Source organism: Lynx canadensis, chromosome C1 (genome assembly GCF_007474595.2).
Source record: "Lynx canadensis isolate LIC74 chromosome C1, mLynCan4.pri.v2, whole genome shotgun sequence".
Taxonomy (NCBI): Eukaryota; Metazoa; Chordata; class Mammalia; order Carnivora; family Felidae; genus Lynx; species Lynx canadensis.
In genome coordinates this window covers 121,652,533-121,671,227 of record NC_044310.1, presented here as the reverse complement: position 1 = coordinate 121,671,227, position 18,695 = coordinate 121,652,533, and the positions used below count along the sequence as shown (strand labels likewise).

At 34.4% G+C, this 18,695-nt stretch overlaps 1 protein-coding gene across 1 annotated transcript in view; it reads left to right on the top strand.

Annotated features, from left to right (window-relative positions):
* Nucleotides 1-16,715, top strand: part of LOC115519827 (inactive dipeptidyl peptidase 10-like) — a 222,216-nt gene extending 205,501 nt beyond the window's left edge. The window contains exons 3-4 of the mRNA XM_030323704.1: nucleotides 9,023-9,134; nucleotides 16,655-16,715. Of these exons, the coding sequence (XP_030179564.1) occupies nucleotides 9,023-9,134; nucleotides 16,655-16,715 (173 nt within the window). The remainder of the gene's footprint in view (nucleotides 1-9,022; nucleotides 9,135-16,654) is intronic.
* The last annotated feature ends 1,980 nt before the right edge of the window (nucleotides 16,716-18,695 follow it).

Genomic DNA, 18,695 nt, shown 5'->3' with positions numbered 1-18,695 from the left:
TCTGGAATTTAGCAATGACTCTAATGATTTTTATTCTGTGTTTTCAACTAGTTTTATAAGGAGGTGTGGAAGGGATATTATCCTTTCAATGAACTTTAAAAATTTACCCATGTTTCACATTGAAATGCACTAAAAGAGTAGCCCGAACTGACTGACACTAAACACAGAGAATGAGAATAACCTGTAAGACTAAATAGAGATTTAAACAGCGTGGTGGGAAATGCAGGTGGTGGTGGTACAGTGGTCATCTGGAGAGAAGAGTCACAAGAACAGAAAAGGAAAATGGCTTTGTAATTCTCATGGGTAATTCTGAGTAACTGCCAGATTAGATTTTCCTTTTTATTAGTATTTTAACAGCAAATTATTTCAAATAGGATTTAAATTAAAAGAAACATTTCTGAACCTCTGATGTGGAGAGTAAACTAGATAAAAAGTAACACAATTGGTTTCTTTTTTTTTTTTTTTTTTTTTTTTAAATTTTTTTTTTCAACGTTTATTTATTTTTGGGACAGAGAGAGACAGAGCATGAACGGGGGAGGGGCAGAGAGAGAGGGAGACACAGAATCGGAAACAGGCTCCAGGCTCTGAGCCATCAGCCCAGAGCCTGACGCGGGGCTCGAACTCACGGACCGCGAGATCGTGACCTGGCTGAAGTCGGACGCTTAACCGACTGCGCCACCCAGGCGCCCCAACAATTGGTTTCTATAAAGAGAAACCAAGAACTGAAAGTCATAAATTAGTTTTTCTTCAATTCAGTACTAAAGAACTTTGTTTTTTCTTCTAAGATTTTCAGTCAACTTATTTCAAAAGGCCATTTAAAAAGCAAGATTGGATTTTTGGAAGAAAGCACACAAATACCAGTAGCCGTCTATGATCTTGAATGACAGACTAGAGCAGAAAAAAGAACGTGATATGAATTATTTAATGTCAGTTCTGTCATTGCATTCATGTTGCCAAAGCTGAGTATTTTAGCTGAGATTCTGTATCTTGTAACAATTTAACAAATGATTACTATGTTTCTAATTCCTTTGTTATTTGAGAATAGTTGACATACAATGTTACATAAGTTTCAGTAGTAAATTTTTGTGATTTGACAAGTTTCTATATAATGCTGTGTTCCCCACTGGCGTAGCTACCATCTGTCCCTTTACATCCCTACTACAATATCACTGACTTTATTTTTCATGCTGTGCTTTTTTTTAATTGAAAAAATTTTTTCAATGTTTATTTGCGTTTTGAGAGACAGATAGACAGAGTGTAAGCAGGGGAGGGGCAGTGAGAGGGAGACACAGAATTCAAAGTAGGCTCCAGGTTCTGAGCTGTCAGCAAAGAGCCTGACGTGGGGCTTGAACTCACGACTCACGAGATCATGACCTGAGCCAAAGTCAGATGCCTAACCAACTGAGCCACCAAGGCATCACTCTCATGCTGTGCTTTTTATTCCTGGGCTTTATTCATACCATAACTAGAAGCCTATTTCTGCCGTTCCCCTTTACCTATTTTACTTACCCCCTCACTCCTCTGTTCCCCTGTCCTCTTGTGATTTTGGTTATCCCTTGCGTCTCAGTGCATTTTTGTGCTGCTCTTCATAATTATAACTATAATCATAGGGTCCTACTTGGTTAACCAGTACTTAGCATTTTACTAGCAACTGTTAACACATATTAGGTTTACAGACTTGCACACATGTTTATACACACAAACACACATACACACACACATACATGCATGCACACATTAGAGAGGTAGCTCCTATTTAGTTGCAAAGTAACTAGAGTTATGTGACCCAGTACTTTATTTGTGAAAAATAAGGGCTATGAGACGTGTGAATATTAAGTAATATTTTTTATCTTAGGAACAGGTAGTGATTTCAGAATTTTATTTTATGAAAATGTATTAAGAAAGAAGTTTTACATGAGGAAGTCATCTCGTAAAATTATTTACATTCTGTTACCATTTTCCTTCTGACTTAGCTTCTCAGTGTTCCTTGTGAATGATCAGCACGAATGAGTGTTGTCCATGATTCTTTGTTGCAAAGTGTGGGCTTTGTGTTCACATACAGAGACAATTGTTAAAATGTATCAAATAATAAGATATCTCTGGACGATTCTAACATAAATCAGGTTCCTAAGAAATCAGATACTAATGTGGGTTATAAATGTTTGTTGACGGGATGTGGTTGGAAATGCTCCTGAAGTTGTAACACTAAATAGCATGCAACAGTGAGCAGAGGGTTAAGCTGGAAATTTCCTGACATGTTATAGGCCAATGTCTTGAAGAAAACAAACAGAAAGCCCTACTTTTTAGTGAGTGCTGTGGTATCACTCTCTCTGAGAAAAGAGAAGGACTGTGGCAATGGTACTTTCTCAGATAAGTTGGACTAGAAAGGAAATCTAGTAAGTTCTGGGGAGGGTACGCTAAGTAGTTGAATTTCAATTTGAACAAGGGTTCTTGTGGGTAAAAGACATTAAGGATATTCTTAAAATAACATTTATATAAACAAATGTTTATATTAAAAAAAAGATCTAACTGATACAGTATTGAAGAGGATGAGGAAATAAAACTTATTTTGAGAGACAGTATAACTTTAGTAAGTTGGAAAGATACAGGTTCCAGTTTCAGTCCTGCCTCTTACTAATCACGTAGACCTTTGTCACATTTAACCTTACTCAGCTCAGTTTCCCCTGTGGAATGAAGATACCCAATAGGGTTTGGAGGGCATTTGTAAAGAGGGATATTAATTTTAAAAGATGAACACCCCAAAATATTATGAAGATACTTGAAGAGAGAGGAGATGGAGTATAGAAGTGAGTTTGAGAAGTTTATAGGTGGAAGATGTCTTTATTCCAGGACTGAAAAAAATTCAAGAGACCTTAGGGATTGTGCCTGGAAGCTAAGGTAAATTTAAAGAAAGGAATAAACAAATAAAGGGGAAAAAAGAAGTATATAGTTCATTTTCTAAGTAATGATTAAAACCAAAGTAATCCTTAAAACACACATCTCTCTCTCTCTCTGATTATTGTTTAAAATAAAGATTAATTACAATAATTTGAATTACTTTGATAAGTTGATTTTAAAATAAACTGCAGGTTCAATTGCAGTTAAAAGAAAAATTCCTATGGGGCACCTGGGTGGCTCGGTTGGTTAAGCGTCCAACTCTTGATTTTGGCTCAGGTCATGATCTCACAGTTCTGTGAGCTCAAGCCCTGCATCGAGCTCTGCACTGACAGCATAGAGCCTGCTTGGGTCTGCCTCCCTCTCTATCTGCCCCTCCCCCACTTGCTCTTTTTCTCTCTCTCAAAATAATTGTAAAAAAATAAATTAAAAAAGAATAATTGTTATTAAATATATTAATTTACTGAAGGTCAGAGAATAAAAGTTCAAAAATATTTAATACAAATATTCAACTGTTAACTGATTTGTATGACACAAAATGGAAAAACAATGGGTCATCTCATTTCATTCATCAATAGTGATCTAAACATTTAAGTAAAGATTTTGCATATTAACCTAGCAGTATATAATAATAATAATTCACTTGGCCAATTGAGCTTTGTTATAGAGATAGAAAGTGGCTGAAATTCGGAATTTCATTTATACAACTTTTATATCAATGCATTAAAAGAGGGGAAAATGTTTATATGTAAGAGGCTGAAACTGTATAATGATATAGTAATAATTTCAAATAAAAATTCTAACTGACATAGTAATAAAAACATTACCTAAGAATGGTAGAGATTCCTTACTAAAATTCTAGAAAAATTATTTTATTCAATAATGACATATTAAGATACATAGAAATATTAAGCTCTTTTTTTAGAAGAAAAAGATAGGTGTATCATTACTACCATTATTATTCAACATTGATTTGACATTGAACATAATGGAATGATTCACTAAAATGAAAAGCTGCTTTTAGCAAATGGTGCTGGAGAAACTGGGCATCCAGTAGACAAAAATTTAAAAGAAATATAAACCTCAAACTAATTCTCACACCATCTGCAAAAAGTAACTCAAAGTGCATCAGGAGCTTCCATGTAAAATATAAAACTATGACTCTGTTAGAAAAAAGAAATGTAGGAGAAAATCTTCAGGACCATGAATAGGTGATGCACTCCTGGTTTTGACAGCAGAAACATCATTTATAAAAGGGAAAACTAATTAAAAAATTGGACCACAGTGATTTAAAAGCCTTTTCTCTGGAGAAGTCCTTTTTAAGAAAAGAAAAAGACAAGATAGAGAGAGACTTGGAAGAAATATTTGAAATTAAAATATCTGACAGATGATCGGTATCTAGAATAAAGAACTTTCTAACTCAACAGTTCAGCCAACACACAAACAAAAACAATCCAGTTAGAAACAGACAGAGGGCATTAACAGACATTCCATTAAAAGAGTTACACTGTTTACATTCACATTAATTCACATTAAAAGATGTTCATCAGCTCTTAGGGAAATGCAAATTATAACCACAATAGATATCATTACAATTATATGACAATAGCTAAATTAAACACACACACACACACATTGTGGCAAGAATGCATAGGAACTGGATCTATATATTGCTGTTGAATATGCAAAATAATGCAACTACTCCAGACCTGAAAAACCTATGGTATTTTCTGGCAAAACTGAACATATGCTTACCGTGTGACTAAGTAGTTGCACACTGTGGCATTTATCCCAAAGAAAGGAAAATTTATTGTCATACAAAGCCTGTTAAACAATGCTCAAAGGGGCATCTGGTGGCTCAGTTGGTTGTGCATCTGGCATGCTTTGGGCTCAAGTTGTGATCCCAAGGTCATGAAATTGAGGCCCACATTGGGCTCCTGAGCATGGAGTTTGCTTAAGATTCTCCTAATGTCTCTCCCTCTGCCCCTCTCCCCCACCTGTACTCTCTTTATCTCTCTAACATTAAAAAAAAGCTCATAGAAGCTGTAGTCCTAATAATTCAAAAACTATAAAGGACAACCCAGATGTATGTCAACAGGTAAGTGGTTCAAGAAACTGTAGTACATTTGTGCCCTAGAATATTACTCAGAGATAAAAAGACACAGAGTACTGATATACTCAACAACTTAGGTGGATCTTAAGGGAATAATTTTGAGTGAAAAAAAAATTTCAAAAAGCTTGCATATTGTATGATCCTTTTTACCTAGTATTCTTGAAATAACAAAATTGCAGAGATGGAAAATAGATTAGTGTTTGTCAAATGGTTGCAGAGTGAGGCCATGGTAATAAAAGTACAGTTCTATCTAGTGATAGAACTGTTGAGTATCTAACTGGTGCTGGTTATATATGATAAAATTGCATAGAGCCAGAGACACTCACACACACACACACACACACACACACACACACACACACGTACACAAATGAATGCATGTAAAATGTGAAATCTATCTGAATAATTTTGGTAGAGTATATAAATATCAATTTTTCTGATATTGATTATGCAAGGTGTTGCATGTTATTGAGAGGAACTGGATGAAGTACATAAAGAATTTTCTGTGTTATTTCTTTTTTTAAAAATTTTTTAAAGTTTATTCATTTTTTTTGATAGAGACAGAGCATGAATGGGGGAGGGGCAGAGAGAGAGGGAGACACAGAATCCGAAGCAGACTCCAGAGTCAAACTGACAGCACAGAGCATGATGTGGGGCTTGAACTCACGGACCGTGAGATCATGACCTGAGCTGAAGTTGGACGCCCAACCGACTGAGCCACCTAGGCACCCCTGTCTGTGTTATTTCTTAAAACTGCATATGAATCTGCAAATACTTTAAAATTGTATATATTATATATGCATTATATATAATATATAATAAAATAAGAATGAGAAATAATTTTGTTTACAGTAATAAACATATAATTATAACTAAATCTAATAGAAAAAGTAAAGGATATATATGAAAAATAGAAGCTGCAGTATTATAGGGGTGCCTGAGTGGCTCAGTTGGTTAAGTGTCCAACTTCAGCTCAGGTCATGATCTCATGGTTCATGAGATTGAGCCCCACACCAGGCTCTGTACTGACAAGTTAGAGCCTGGAGCTGCTTCAGATTCTGTGTCTCCCTCTCTCTCTGCCTGTCCCCACTCACGCTCTGTCTTTCTGTCTCTCAAAAAATAAATAAATAAACATTTAAAACATTTTTTCAAATGATACAATATTATAAATATACATAAAATTTAAGTGGTATAAGTAGCTCTAAATTAAAAGCTATAATATTACACAATGGTTAAAGTTTTCCAATTTTCTGTGCATATGTGGGGCAGTTTTAATAAGATCTTCAATTTGGAAGGTTGAAATATGATTTTAAAGGCATATAAAGAAAGATGTTTGCAAATTATTGATATATAATTTGAAATATTATTTGAAAATAAGATTATTTGCTGTGGTGCCCTTGACTTATAAGGTATTTTTTCACATTAACATCTATATCTGTATTGTAAAAGATCCCATAACAAAATATGTATAAATATCTGTATCATAAAAGATACAATAGACAAAATATGGGGGAGTTTGGGTGGCTCAGTTGGTGGCTTTGGCTCAGATCATGATCTCACAGTTTGTGGGTTCAAGCCCTGCATTAGGCTCTGTGCTGACAGCTCAGAGCCTGGAGCCTGCCTCCGATTCTGTGTCTCCCTCTCTCTCCCTCCCCCACTCCTGCTCTCTCTGTCTCTCAAAATTAAATGGAAACATTAAAAAAATTAAAAAAACAATAGACAAAATATGTGGAATTTACCTGGGAACAGAAACAAAATCTTTGTCAGAAAAACGGGTGTGTGTTTATTTAGACAAATGTATAGTGACTTGTATCTACCATGACAGATAATACAGATCATACAGAATAGTTTCACTGCTCTAGAAATCCTCTGTGCTCCACCTATTTTTCCTCCCACCCCTGCTCCAAAACTCCTCACAGCCACTGATATTTTTAGTATCTCCATAGCTTGCCTTTTTCAGAATGTTACATAGTTGGAATCATATAATGTATATAGCCTTTTCAAATTGTCTTCTTTTAGGGCACTTGGGTGCTCAGTTGGTTAAGCATCTGACTTTTGGTTTTGGCTCAGGTCATGATCTCACAGTTTCATGGGTTGAGGCTCCATATCAGGCTCTGCTTCCATAACACAGAGCCTGCTTGGGTTTCTCTTTTTCCCTCTCTCTCTGCTCCTCCCCCACTCACACTGCCTCTGTTTCTCTCAAAATAAATAAATAGACTTAAAAAAAACCAAATTGTCTTATTTTACTTAATAATAGGCATTGGCAGTGCTTCCATGTCTTTTCATAGTTGATAGCTCATTTTTTATCACTGCATAATATTCTGTCATCTGGATTTATCTATTTGTCTATCATTCACCTAGTGAAGGACATCTTGGTTCTTCCAAGTTTGGGGAATTATGCATAAAGCTGCTATAAACATTCATCGCCAGAGTTTTGTGCAGACATAGGTTTTCAACTCCCCTAGGTCAATACCATAAATCACAATTGCTGGATCGTATGTTTAGTTTGGGTAGAAACCGCTTAACCCTCTTCCAAAATGTCTGTAGCACTTTGCATTCACTCTAGCAATGGATGAGAGTTGGTAATTTAATTTATAACTTAGGCCTTCTCTAATTCCCTCTGCAAGATCTTTCTCTTCCTTTCTTTGAACTTCTGTAATACTCTTTATCCTTATTCTGACATTTATCATATTCCTTCTTGCTTTGAAACAAACTATTACAAATTTTCTAATTCATTAGTTTCAAAAAACTGACACGAGATAAGTGTCTTATCTAAGAGTTATTTATCCTGAATCCCTCAGGACAGACAGATAGGTCTCCAGCATCTTACAGTAAGTACTTCGTTTAAATTTTTGAAAATTAAAGGTCCATTATCTGTTGAATGAATGAAGAAAGTTCAAATTTTGATGTGTCAGACTATCAAATGGGGCATTTTGTTTTGAAAATCCATATATAATCCCAATGCCCTACGCTAGGCTTGGCATCATACAGTTCTCACTATTGTCATTAGTAATATTTTTTCCAGGTGTTTTGTAGCGATTATTTTGTGGGTTAAATACATGGCTGACTCATGTGAAAGGAAATTGCATTTGAAGTTATTGATTCTCTACCACAGCTTTTCAGCTGGAAGAAACAAAAGCTCTCACTGCAATAAGGCTGAACCTTTAAAAAACAATATCTAATGAGGTTAGTATATGTCTTTGACATTTTAGTATCAACCAGAGTGAAGGTCACAGCTGAAAGGTAACAAAGATGATTTTATACAGTAAATAAAAATGCTATTGAAAAGAAAGTGAAATACTGCTCACTTTTTATCGCCTCTAGTATCAAAAGCATGTTTGTTATGCCTGATTTGGGTACTTCATCCATATTCTTCTTTCATTTCATAGATTTTTGAATTGAAAAGGGGAGTGCACTTAGTTTTTATGTCAGGGGCCTATATAAATGTGTGCTTTTTATTAATATTCTGCAATTGTATTATTGAATTTTTATGTTTATCTTTTAAATCTATTTAGTGTTTGTTTGGTAGTAATTGTGGGAACATGGTATTCGTTCTGTTTGGTGAACTTCCTTCTGAGTTGGGAAGTTTCTTTATCATTTATATTATGACCCTCAACTCTTTCGTTTTTGGTGTTTACAACAAAAATATAAGTTTAGCGTTAGGAGTATATGTCAAAGTGGTTTTGGAAAGTAATGGAATGGATTATGGTTTAAGCCACGAAAATGTGTGGGCGCAGTGCACAACAGGAATTCTTAATTGCGTTTATATTATATATCACTACATCATAGGGGATTGATCTATTAAATTTGTGCTAGATGAAGATAATTATAATATTTAAAATAATTCAATGAAAACGTTCATGAAACAAAAAGCTTCAAATGCCAAAGGCCATATTAAAATGACTATGTTGTCCTCAACATATCTTTGAAACAAAATATTCCAAATTTTATAATTCATTAGTTTTGAAAACTAACATAAGACAAGTGTCTAATCCAAGATTTGTTTTATTTTAGATGAACTCACAAATTCATCAGAAACCAGATTGTCTTTAGAAGACCTCTTCAGGAAAGATTTTGTCCTTCATGACCCAGAAGCTCGGTGGATCAATGGTATGTGCACACATCTGTATGTGCTGTATTTATTTTGAGTTCCATGTAACTAAAATGAAATAATTATATTTGGTAGCTAATATTTTAATTAACATTATGCTTCAGCAATTATATATACCAATGTACCATTTAATCAGAAATTAATACCTTGGCTCATGTGAGAGAAAGCCAGTTCCTAAGATAGGTCATCATTCAAATTATTCTCAAGTATTAGATTGTCCTATATCTGCAGTGCCTCATGATTGCTAGTTATGTGACTTTAAGCATGTGCTAAATCTTAACATTTCTCTGGATAATGCTTTTTGGTGTAGAAATCTATACTTGTAGAAGTATAGATTTTGGGAGGCTGCGTATGTAAATGCTTCAAATTTGGCAATCAGATTAGTTTTCTTTCTCTGTGTGGCTTTTCTTTTTAAGTTTAAGTGCTACAAACTAGGGAGAATCTTTGCAAAGTTGAAATACGTACATATGACATGGAAATATATCGCACTTTCTTTTTCTGGCTTGGTAAAAAAAAGCCCCAAAAGACAAAAACAAAACAGAACAAAAAAAGCATCTCAGTTCTTCTTAGGTTAGTTCTGATTTTATTATTGTCAAAAGTTTTAAAAAAGCTTTTAGATTTAAAAAGGAACAATGAAAAATAAAACCACTGAATGGCTCTATGGACTTTGGTTTTTCTTAATGAAAGGTAATAGGGGAAATTATTGGATAAGAAATGTGTTGGTAAAAAGGAAGTCATGTGTCCATTTCTTGAATATTCCAGTTTGCCTGACCATTCTAATCACTGTGGTTAGATAGCTGTTAATCCTTGCCCTTCACTTTATTTAGAGATAATAACTGTGCTTGTTTTCAAGGCACAGACTAGATTATTTGTATGACAGATAAAAGGAGATTTGCTTTTTCATCTAATAAAGATCATCTTACATACAGCCCATTCTTTCTTCTCTAATATTCTAATCAAGTGCATTTATGCCTGCAAATTAAATGTTAATTGGTGGAAGCTATAAAAAGGATGTAACTTAGTTTGTGAGGGCAGAGGCCAAATCATGCTTGTTTACCTGGCCCTGATACAATTCCTGGAGATCAGAAGACATGATTTGAATAAATGAATGAATGTATTTAATTGAAGTCCACTGTTATTTTTAGATAAACTCAAGTTTCAGTTGAAATTGGTTGGGATATGAATGTGTGCCATGGGGATGGTGTTATTGATAGAGAAAACAAAATAGCATTTTATTAACTTATTTGTATATTTTCACTTTGAATTGTTCACAATTTTGGGATTTGCCACATTGGTGCCTTGCATTTATGATTACTTTAGACATACACTGTATTTATTTCACATGAGCCCCATGACTAAAGAAGGCTAATGGAGAGGTATATCATTACCAGTCATTGCATGGATGTCTCACAAATGTTTCTTCTGTTTTTAATTTCAAAATCGTCTTTTCACTTGCTAGCACTTCTATTTTCTATTAAAGGAGATGACATAAAAATTGTGGAAAAATCAGGAGTCAATAGATTTGAACTGTTCAGCAATATTCTGTTTTATTTACCGCGGTTTTGGCCAAACTATAGAAATTTGCATAGTCTTTGGAAATCAAGAAAAAAAATCATGGACTTTTCTCCTTTCTCAGGTGAACTTGGACTATTTAAAGAGGTATTTACTCCTGTGTATAACTGACACTTTGATATTGAAGTGCCAGAGGACTGGACAGATACTTAAGCAGTGAACTGCATGCTAAATTAAGCCACATTTCAATATCTAGGACACACATTCTACTTTAGCACTTTACAAGATACTAAAGTAACATATTTGCAGTCAGTTATTTTCATCATTTTTTTTCATGATTTCTTTGCCAATCATTGGTAAACTTAATCTTGACAAAATATCTTAGGACCAAAGCTGCAGTGTTCTTCTCATTATACTCTAAGTAAAACCTAAGACTTAACATGTTTATAAAATAATTTGGCTCAAAAACAAGCTTTTAAACAAGGTGAAACAAATTTAAGCTCTTAGAGGCAGACACTCTTTATAAATACCCCTGAAGAAATTGACATACTGTTAGTTAGTAGATTGTATATACTGGGTTGCTTTTCAAGTAGAGGAATAGATTTGTACTCATTCATTTCTCTTATCCAGCTCAGATCTGCTTTCTGGCAATCACTAGATACTTGGCCTATTTACATATTCCTCACATAGCCAGAAAATACAGTGGGAACTCTGTGGATAAAATGTGTAACCTTGGCCTCATTATCACAGATTGTATCAAAAGGTGAAATGTGATCTTTCTATTTATGAGATGTCTCACTAGGTTTTCTTAGTATATGCATGGCTTAAAGGAGGTCAAAGCTGAGCTCATTTGGAAGCTTCATTTGATTCTTGGAGGTCACCTAGGAGCACTTACTGCATTACTGGTCAAGGAGAAGGAGGGAGTCGAGATGGCCCTGACGTGTCTAGGTTGTTGTGAAGCAATGTCATTCATTATGCTGCTTCTCAACTAATATATCTGTGAATGTCACTGCAGCCTTGGATAGGTGCTCATATTCATGGTTAGCTTAACAACTCTCTTCCCCCAAATCTGCTCATATCCTTGAAATCTCCATTTTTATAGCATCCTTTTCCTAGTTACATCACCTTGAAACCTGGAAATCCATCTTCTATAACATTATTCATCTCCCCACATACATTTGATGATCAATCAATCATCAAAAAAAGACCTAACATTAATTGAGGGCCTTCTGTGTTAGGCTTTGTGCTAGATATTTTCTATACATATTTCATGAATAGCATGTAAAGTTAAACTACGAACCCCAGAAAACTGAAACTTAAGCAAAAAACTATGTATCCAAAAACACAGCTGATAAGAGATGGACCCTGCTTTCCTCAGTATGTTTAAGTCTAAAACTCAACTTCTTTCATTGTTTGACTCTGAGATGCCAATCCAGTCTCCAGTACACTTTCCAGCTGCTTTGATAATCTCATTGCTATGGATTTCATTGCTGTTGATCCTGTTATCTTTAATATTGTGGTAATGTCCTCTCCATAGGTATATCTATACGATGTTAATTTATGTGGTCACTGAAAGAAAGATAGATATTGACATGTTTATGATATAAAAAGTGAATAAAGACGTCTTCAAAACAGTGTTGATGGCGTGTTATATCATATCATCTGTATGTGATATGTGTGCAGATGGCTATGTGCATATGGCTGGATTTTGGCCTGCCTTTTTTTTTCTTTTTGCCTATACATTATCTCTCTAAATTTTCTTTAATACATGTGTACGTTTATGTGATTTTTATAACTAATTAAGAAAGAGAATGTCCTTCCCATTTTTTCATCACATGGATCTCCAACCAATCCCTCCATCAGTCTCCTTCTCCTGTAAACTAAACTATAAGGCCCAGCTAAAACTGTTAATGCATTTCTCAAAAAACATCAGATGGACACCATTGAATAAATTTCAGACTCTTCCCTTTGTAGCAGGTCTCTTAGAATTAAGCTCAGCCTCTTGTCTACTATTCTGCTTTACATTGTATTTCAGACACATTGAACTTCTTGATGTTTTTCATAAGCTGGAAAGCTTTCTTGCTCTATGCCTTTGCCTACACTATTTTCTCTGCCCCAATCTCTTCCCTAATCTGAAAACCCAAATTTTATCCCACTTGAAACCCAGTGCCCAAAGAGCCAGTGACTATTTTTCCTGCCAGCTGTGAGGGTCACCATCGTCTTCTAAACATCTAAACCTCTAAACTCTCCCATATAGAGACTCCTACCTTGATTATAATTATAACATACCTCATCTCCTTTAATACAGTGCTTCTAAAACTCTTGTGAATGTCACTATTTTTAAATTTAATTAATTTGTTTTTATATCTGACCCTTGAAAAGCACTGGGTTAGGAGTGTCTATTAATATAAATAGTTGATTAATACATATTTTATGGATTACATGTATTATATACTGTATTCTTAGAGTAAGAGAGAAAAGAAAATGTTCTTAAGAAAATCATAAGGAAAAACAAACAGTACAAGATTAGGGATTACTGTTAACATAAACAGTAGATTAATACATATTTTATATATTATACTTATCATATACTGTATTCTTATAATGAAGTAAGGTAGAGAAAAGAAAATGTTGTTAAAATCATAAGGAGGAGAAAATACACTTAGAGCACTGTCGTGTATCCAAAAAAATCTGCATGTAAGTGGACTCACATAATTCAAACCCATGTTGTTATTTCAAATGTGGCATGAATCAATACTTTTGAAAAATACAACAAAAGTAAATTACTAAAAAAAAGATTCATACATATTCCAAATACAACCCCAAATTCTACCTTACTCTATTCAAGAGTTCTAAAATTATATTTCAAAAATATATTAAATAAAAATGTAATATTGGAATTTAAAAAAAGAACTTTAAATATATCTTTGGAAGACTGGATACAGGCAGGTAATAGAGAGTATTGCTTTTACTCTTCTTTTTGTTAGTCCTAAATCAGAATTAAACAAATATTGAGAGAGAGAGAGAGAGAGAAATGATTCATATTATATGCCTGTTCTCAGATTTGGAAGAAGCACTAGCCTTGCTGTTCTAAAGATTTTAATGTAATAAATGAGCTTGCCTCCTTCTTGTTAATAATCTAGGCTAGACTGATGACAACACTACTTACTGAGGATAAACTTTATCTAGATTATTTCTACTTTTTGTTTTGTTAATATTCATAGTAGAGAAGAAATCAGTCTCTAAATAAGGATGATAGTGGGGGAAATTTTTAATGCAGTTTTGGTAACCTCAGTTACTCATTTTGAGCTTTTACCCATAACAAATCAGGAGATAACTTGAGAACTTTATCTTCAACTCTTTACCACTAGCCAGTTTCAAAATTTATCCTGTAGGGTATAGATCCTTTAAATCACCTTTTGATAAAAAAATAGATTTTGGATTTTTAAATACATATGGGTTCTAGTAGACAAACTGATGTTAAATTATACAATTGTGAATGAGGTTTTATTGTGTACAGCTAGTCTGTCACTGCCTTACCCACTAGTTGAACTATGCAGTGAGATTAGTCCACTTAGACATTTGGGCCTGCAGGGATGTCAGATTGCCCTTGGAGTTTCTAAATGTGTGCTCTCAATTAACCTTATCCCATTGTGGACCAGTGGCCAACCCTTTACTAGCTGACTATAGTTTGCCAACATCAGCTCTAAGAGACAGAAAGCCCTGAGGAGAGGTGCTTATATCGTATTCATGTTTGAGTCACCCCAGCAGTTAGCACCCTGCCTGGACTCCTTCTCTGCTCAGTAAATAGTTTACTTAGTGTAGTGGAGTGAACTATTATATTTTCCTGATATAAACGTGGGCCCCTTGATCCATAATCAGTACAGGATTCAGTTCGGCTCCTTTTCTCATGATATGCCTAGATTTTCCTCTGATCTGTGCAAACCTGTCCTTCCCTGTGTCCACCCAGCATGTAAGTTGTTGCACATTGTTTTTGAAAATGGATATTTGGGAGGAGCAATGATATGTGAGGCTCTGGATTTAATCATGACTTTATTGGACTTCTGTTGGAACCAGTTCAACCCATCTCCCAAGTGATCTCCAAAAACAGATATTTAAACCTGTTATCTTTTATGTGATGTGTGACCGTATGACATATTGATATAGGGAAGTCACTAAAATGAGACAAGCCAGGGTCTCAGCAATTTTTTAGAGCCTACCAAGGCTTGTGTTTTGTTTTGTTTTCATTTAAACTGAGGGTAGATAGTCGTTTCCTGTATGTGAACAATGGTGAAAATTAAGTAAGCAAAAATGTGTGAATAGCAAAGATAACAAACATAAAGGCAAGAAAAAAATAAAGGAAAGGTAAGAAAATGTGTAAGTAAAAAAGAAAGGTCTGAAGCCTAAAGATCTTTAAATGGTAGTATCCTGAATAACCACTTTTAGAGATGATCCAGTCACCTGGTATTTCTCTGTAAATGCCCCCCAGCAGCCTCATCCCGATGAATGGTGTCTGAGATACTGAACAGAAGGTGAAAAGCCACTGTTGTATTCTTCATGAAAAATAAATTATTGAAGTAATATCAATATTATTCCAATAATAGAGGAACTAATATTGGGAGAATCAAACAAATGAATCTCGTTTATTATTTTTTTGTTTGTCACTATTTCATCATGCTAGAATTTTGGTCTATTCGTTCAGTTTGGTTGTGTTGCAGAAACTTGGATTTTTTGTGCAAAGGGAGCTAGTTACAGCGTCTACAGCAATCTCACTCCCAGCCCTCCCTGGCAGAAGATTAACTTTTTCCCTTATTTTTTGTTTGCTTTTACAAAAATAAAATTATAACCATCAATCAAAGTGTTATTCAAAAATGGTAGAATTGAATTCATGACTGTGAGGTTTGGGGGATAATTTGTATTTTTATACAGCATAATTTATAAGGACAAAATATTGAATAAATAGCAAGTGTACAAAAGTAGGTATGTGATTAGATAATTCATCTTACGTCTGTTTTTCTATCTCTTTAAAATTGACCTTGTGAAAAAAAATAATGACATTAGAACAGCTCAGCATAAAATGTTAAGTGAAAGTAGTAGAATCTAGAATTACATGATCTTGCATAGAATTATACACACAGTACATTCACAATTATATTACATGCATGTTCACATATGTAGACACAAAGAAAATGATGTAAGAATTAAATATGCTAACATATCCAGTAACTTTCTGATGGAGTGATTATGAGTTACTGTTTTTAATTTTTTCTCCTCTGTTGTCTCTTATCAAAATTTGAACAAGTATGTTGTTACTTTTGTAACATGTAAATAATTACTAAAATTCTCATTAAAATGTAAATTCAGCTAGCTAAATGTTTTGTCACTGTGTAGGGTACTTTTATTTACTGTGTGAAAACAAGTTAGGTATGTGATGTAAAATGATGAGTGCTTAGGATGTCTGGCAGGGCTGAGGAGTGTGGAGGCCTACAAGATGTGAAAGAAGACACTAGAAATAGAGTCTCATCTCTGGTATACCCAGAGATGAGCCCCCACCCCTGCAACGCTGGGATGAAAGACAGACTTTTCTCTTTTTGCCCAAAGACCGACGTGAGAGGTTCAGAGAGAAGCATAGGTTGTTACTGAGATTGGGAGAAGGGGAATGTTCTAAGAGCGATGCTGGACTTTTTTTCTTTGTAATTTTATTTGATTATAGTTGACACACAATGTTACATTAGTTTTAGGTGTACAGCGTAGGATTGGGCAGGTCTTTCTGTTATGCTGTGCTCCTCATAAGAATAGCTACCATGTGTCACCATATAATGCTTTTGCAATACCAGTGACATATTCTTAATGCTGTATCTTTCATTCCTGTGACTTATTCTGTAACCAGAAGCCTGTATCTCCTATTCCCCTTCTCCTTTTTTCCCCACACACCCCCTCCCCTGGCAATCATGTTTATTCTTTGTATTTACACATCTGGTGCTGCTTTCTGTTTGTTTGCTTATTGTTTTGTTTTGTTTTAGATTCTACATTTCAGTCATGCAGAATCAGACCTATACTGCTTTAAGGGGTGCAGATTCTTAGGACAGCAGTTTTACTCCCTCTTTCCCAAGAGTTTGGGACAGGATATTCCCTGTATTTTACTAGTGTTCTTTTTTCTCTCAGTGATAAAAACATATTAGAGAGAATTGATTAGTGAGGTTAAAGATATAGTTAATTGTTATCCTGGTCATTGTTCTTTTTTTTTTTTTTTTTTTTTTTTGGAGTAACATATGTCAAAATATCTTACAATCTTACATAATTTCCTGTCAAGATTAAAAAATACATACAAAAGTATACCATTAAAACATTTTTACGTATCTCTAATTACCAAAGATGTTTTCCTTATTGCTTTATGACTTATATGTCATATTGTGCTTTTACTGAAGTTTAATCTACATTAAATGACTTGGAATAAAAAATAAAATCAAAATATTTTCTATAAAAATCATACTATGGCAACCTTATACACTAACTGCAAGTGTTCAAATTTTTGTTTGAAATTCAAATCTAAATAGTTTTTAAAGGAAATATTTTTAAGATTCTAGCTTATCTTAAAATGACATAATTTATACTAAACACTGAGGGAGAATAGGGAAATGGATTTACCCATAAAATTCAGTGTTAACATTTCAAGGAAAAAAATTTCAGGAAAACGATAGTTCTATGTTTTATAAATACAATGATTACCTTAGAGAATTTAAAGGGAGATGGAAGTAGAAACCAGACTTTAGATTAAGAGAACTAAACTTTGATGTTACAACCTACTTTTCAAATAGGAAACTGTGTTTGGTTTTCCTTCAAAGAAGGAAAGAGGAATCTGAGTTCGATGAAACAGTTATGTTTAAAGTTAATCAGCAAGCATTATTTAGTTTTAACTGTAGGCCCTGCACAGGTTTTTGTATATTTCAAGTGGGATCTGTGGGCATTTGAAAGGTTTGTGATTAAATAAATAGTGTTCTCGTAGACATAGTGCATTTCACACAATTGTGGTTACTCTAGGCTTTGTAGGCCCAGGACCGAGTTTGTCAACACAAATGGTGATTAATAGACACTCTGACATTGACACCTACCTTTCCATCAATTTATTCATTTATCTTTTTATACATTAAAGACTATTTATGGGCTATTGCCAACAATGCTTACGGATACAAAAGCATAAAGATGAATAGAGACAGCCTTTTGCACTGGGAAATTATGAATATTAGGATTATTTCTCCATTGTGCACAGTATCTTTTCTGATATCTAGGGTTTAAAGAAGTGAAATTAGTGATCAAAGGCTGTAATCGGTCAGAACTTAGAAATAACGAGATTTATAAGACATATTCAATTCCAAAGTGTGATGAGGTTTGATTAACACTTTTTTTCCCCAGTATTGGAAACATATATCCATGTCCCACATCTTTCTCTCAGGTATGATAGAGGAGACACACTAGCACATTTTGCTTTTTGAACTATTCTTTGTTCTTTTTGCCTCCACTTTACTTGATATAGTCTTCACCTGTATGTATTAATAGTTATTACTAACATACACGGTACCACTGACAAGTTTACAAGATACAAAATATGAGTAAGGTACCTAGAGGATTTAGAAACTAGATGAAAATTCAGTGATAGATTTCTGGATTATTTTTGAATCATATAAACAGTTGGAACTGTAAGAAATTAATTTGAGGTAAAGATAACTAGAGGTCCTTATGGAAGAGATGAAGTTTGGTGTCCCTGTAGAGGGCATGTGAGCATAGAAGAAAGAGGGCATTGCTGGGAAAACAAGACTGTATTGTGACAGTGTCATAGATATTAGCAAAATATGTAGGATTAAAGGATGCTATTGCTGTGTGTGTGTTGTAAGTGTGTGTTTAAAATTAATGGTGAAAGAACATGAGGCACATGGGTGGCTCAGTCAGTTGAGCGTCCAACTCTTGATTGCTGCTCAGGTCATGATCGCATGGTTCATGGGAACAAGCCTGGCATCAGGCTCTGTGCTCACTGTATGGAGCCCGCTTGGGATTCTCTCTCTGTCC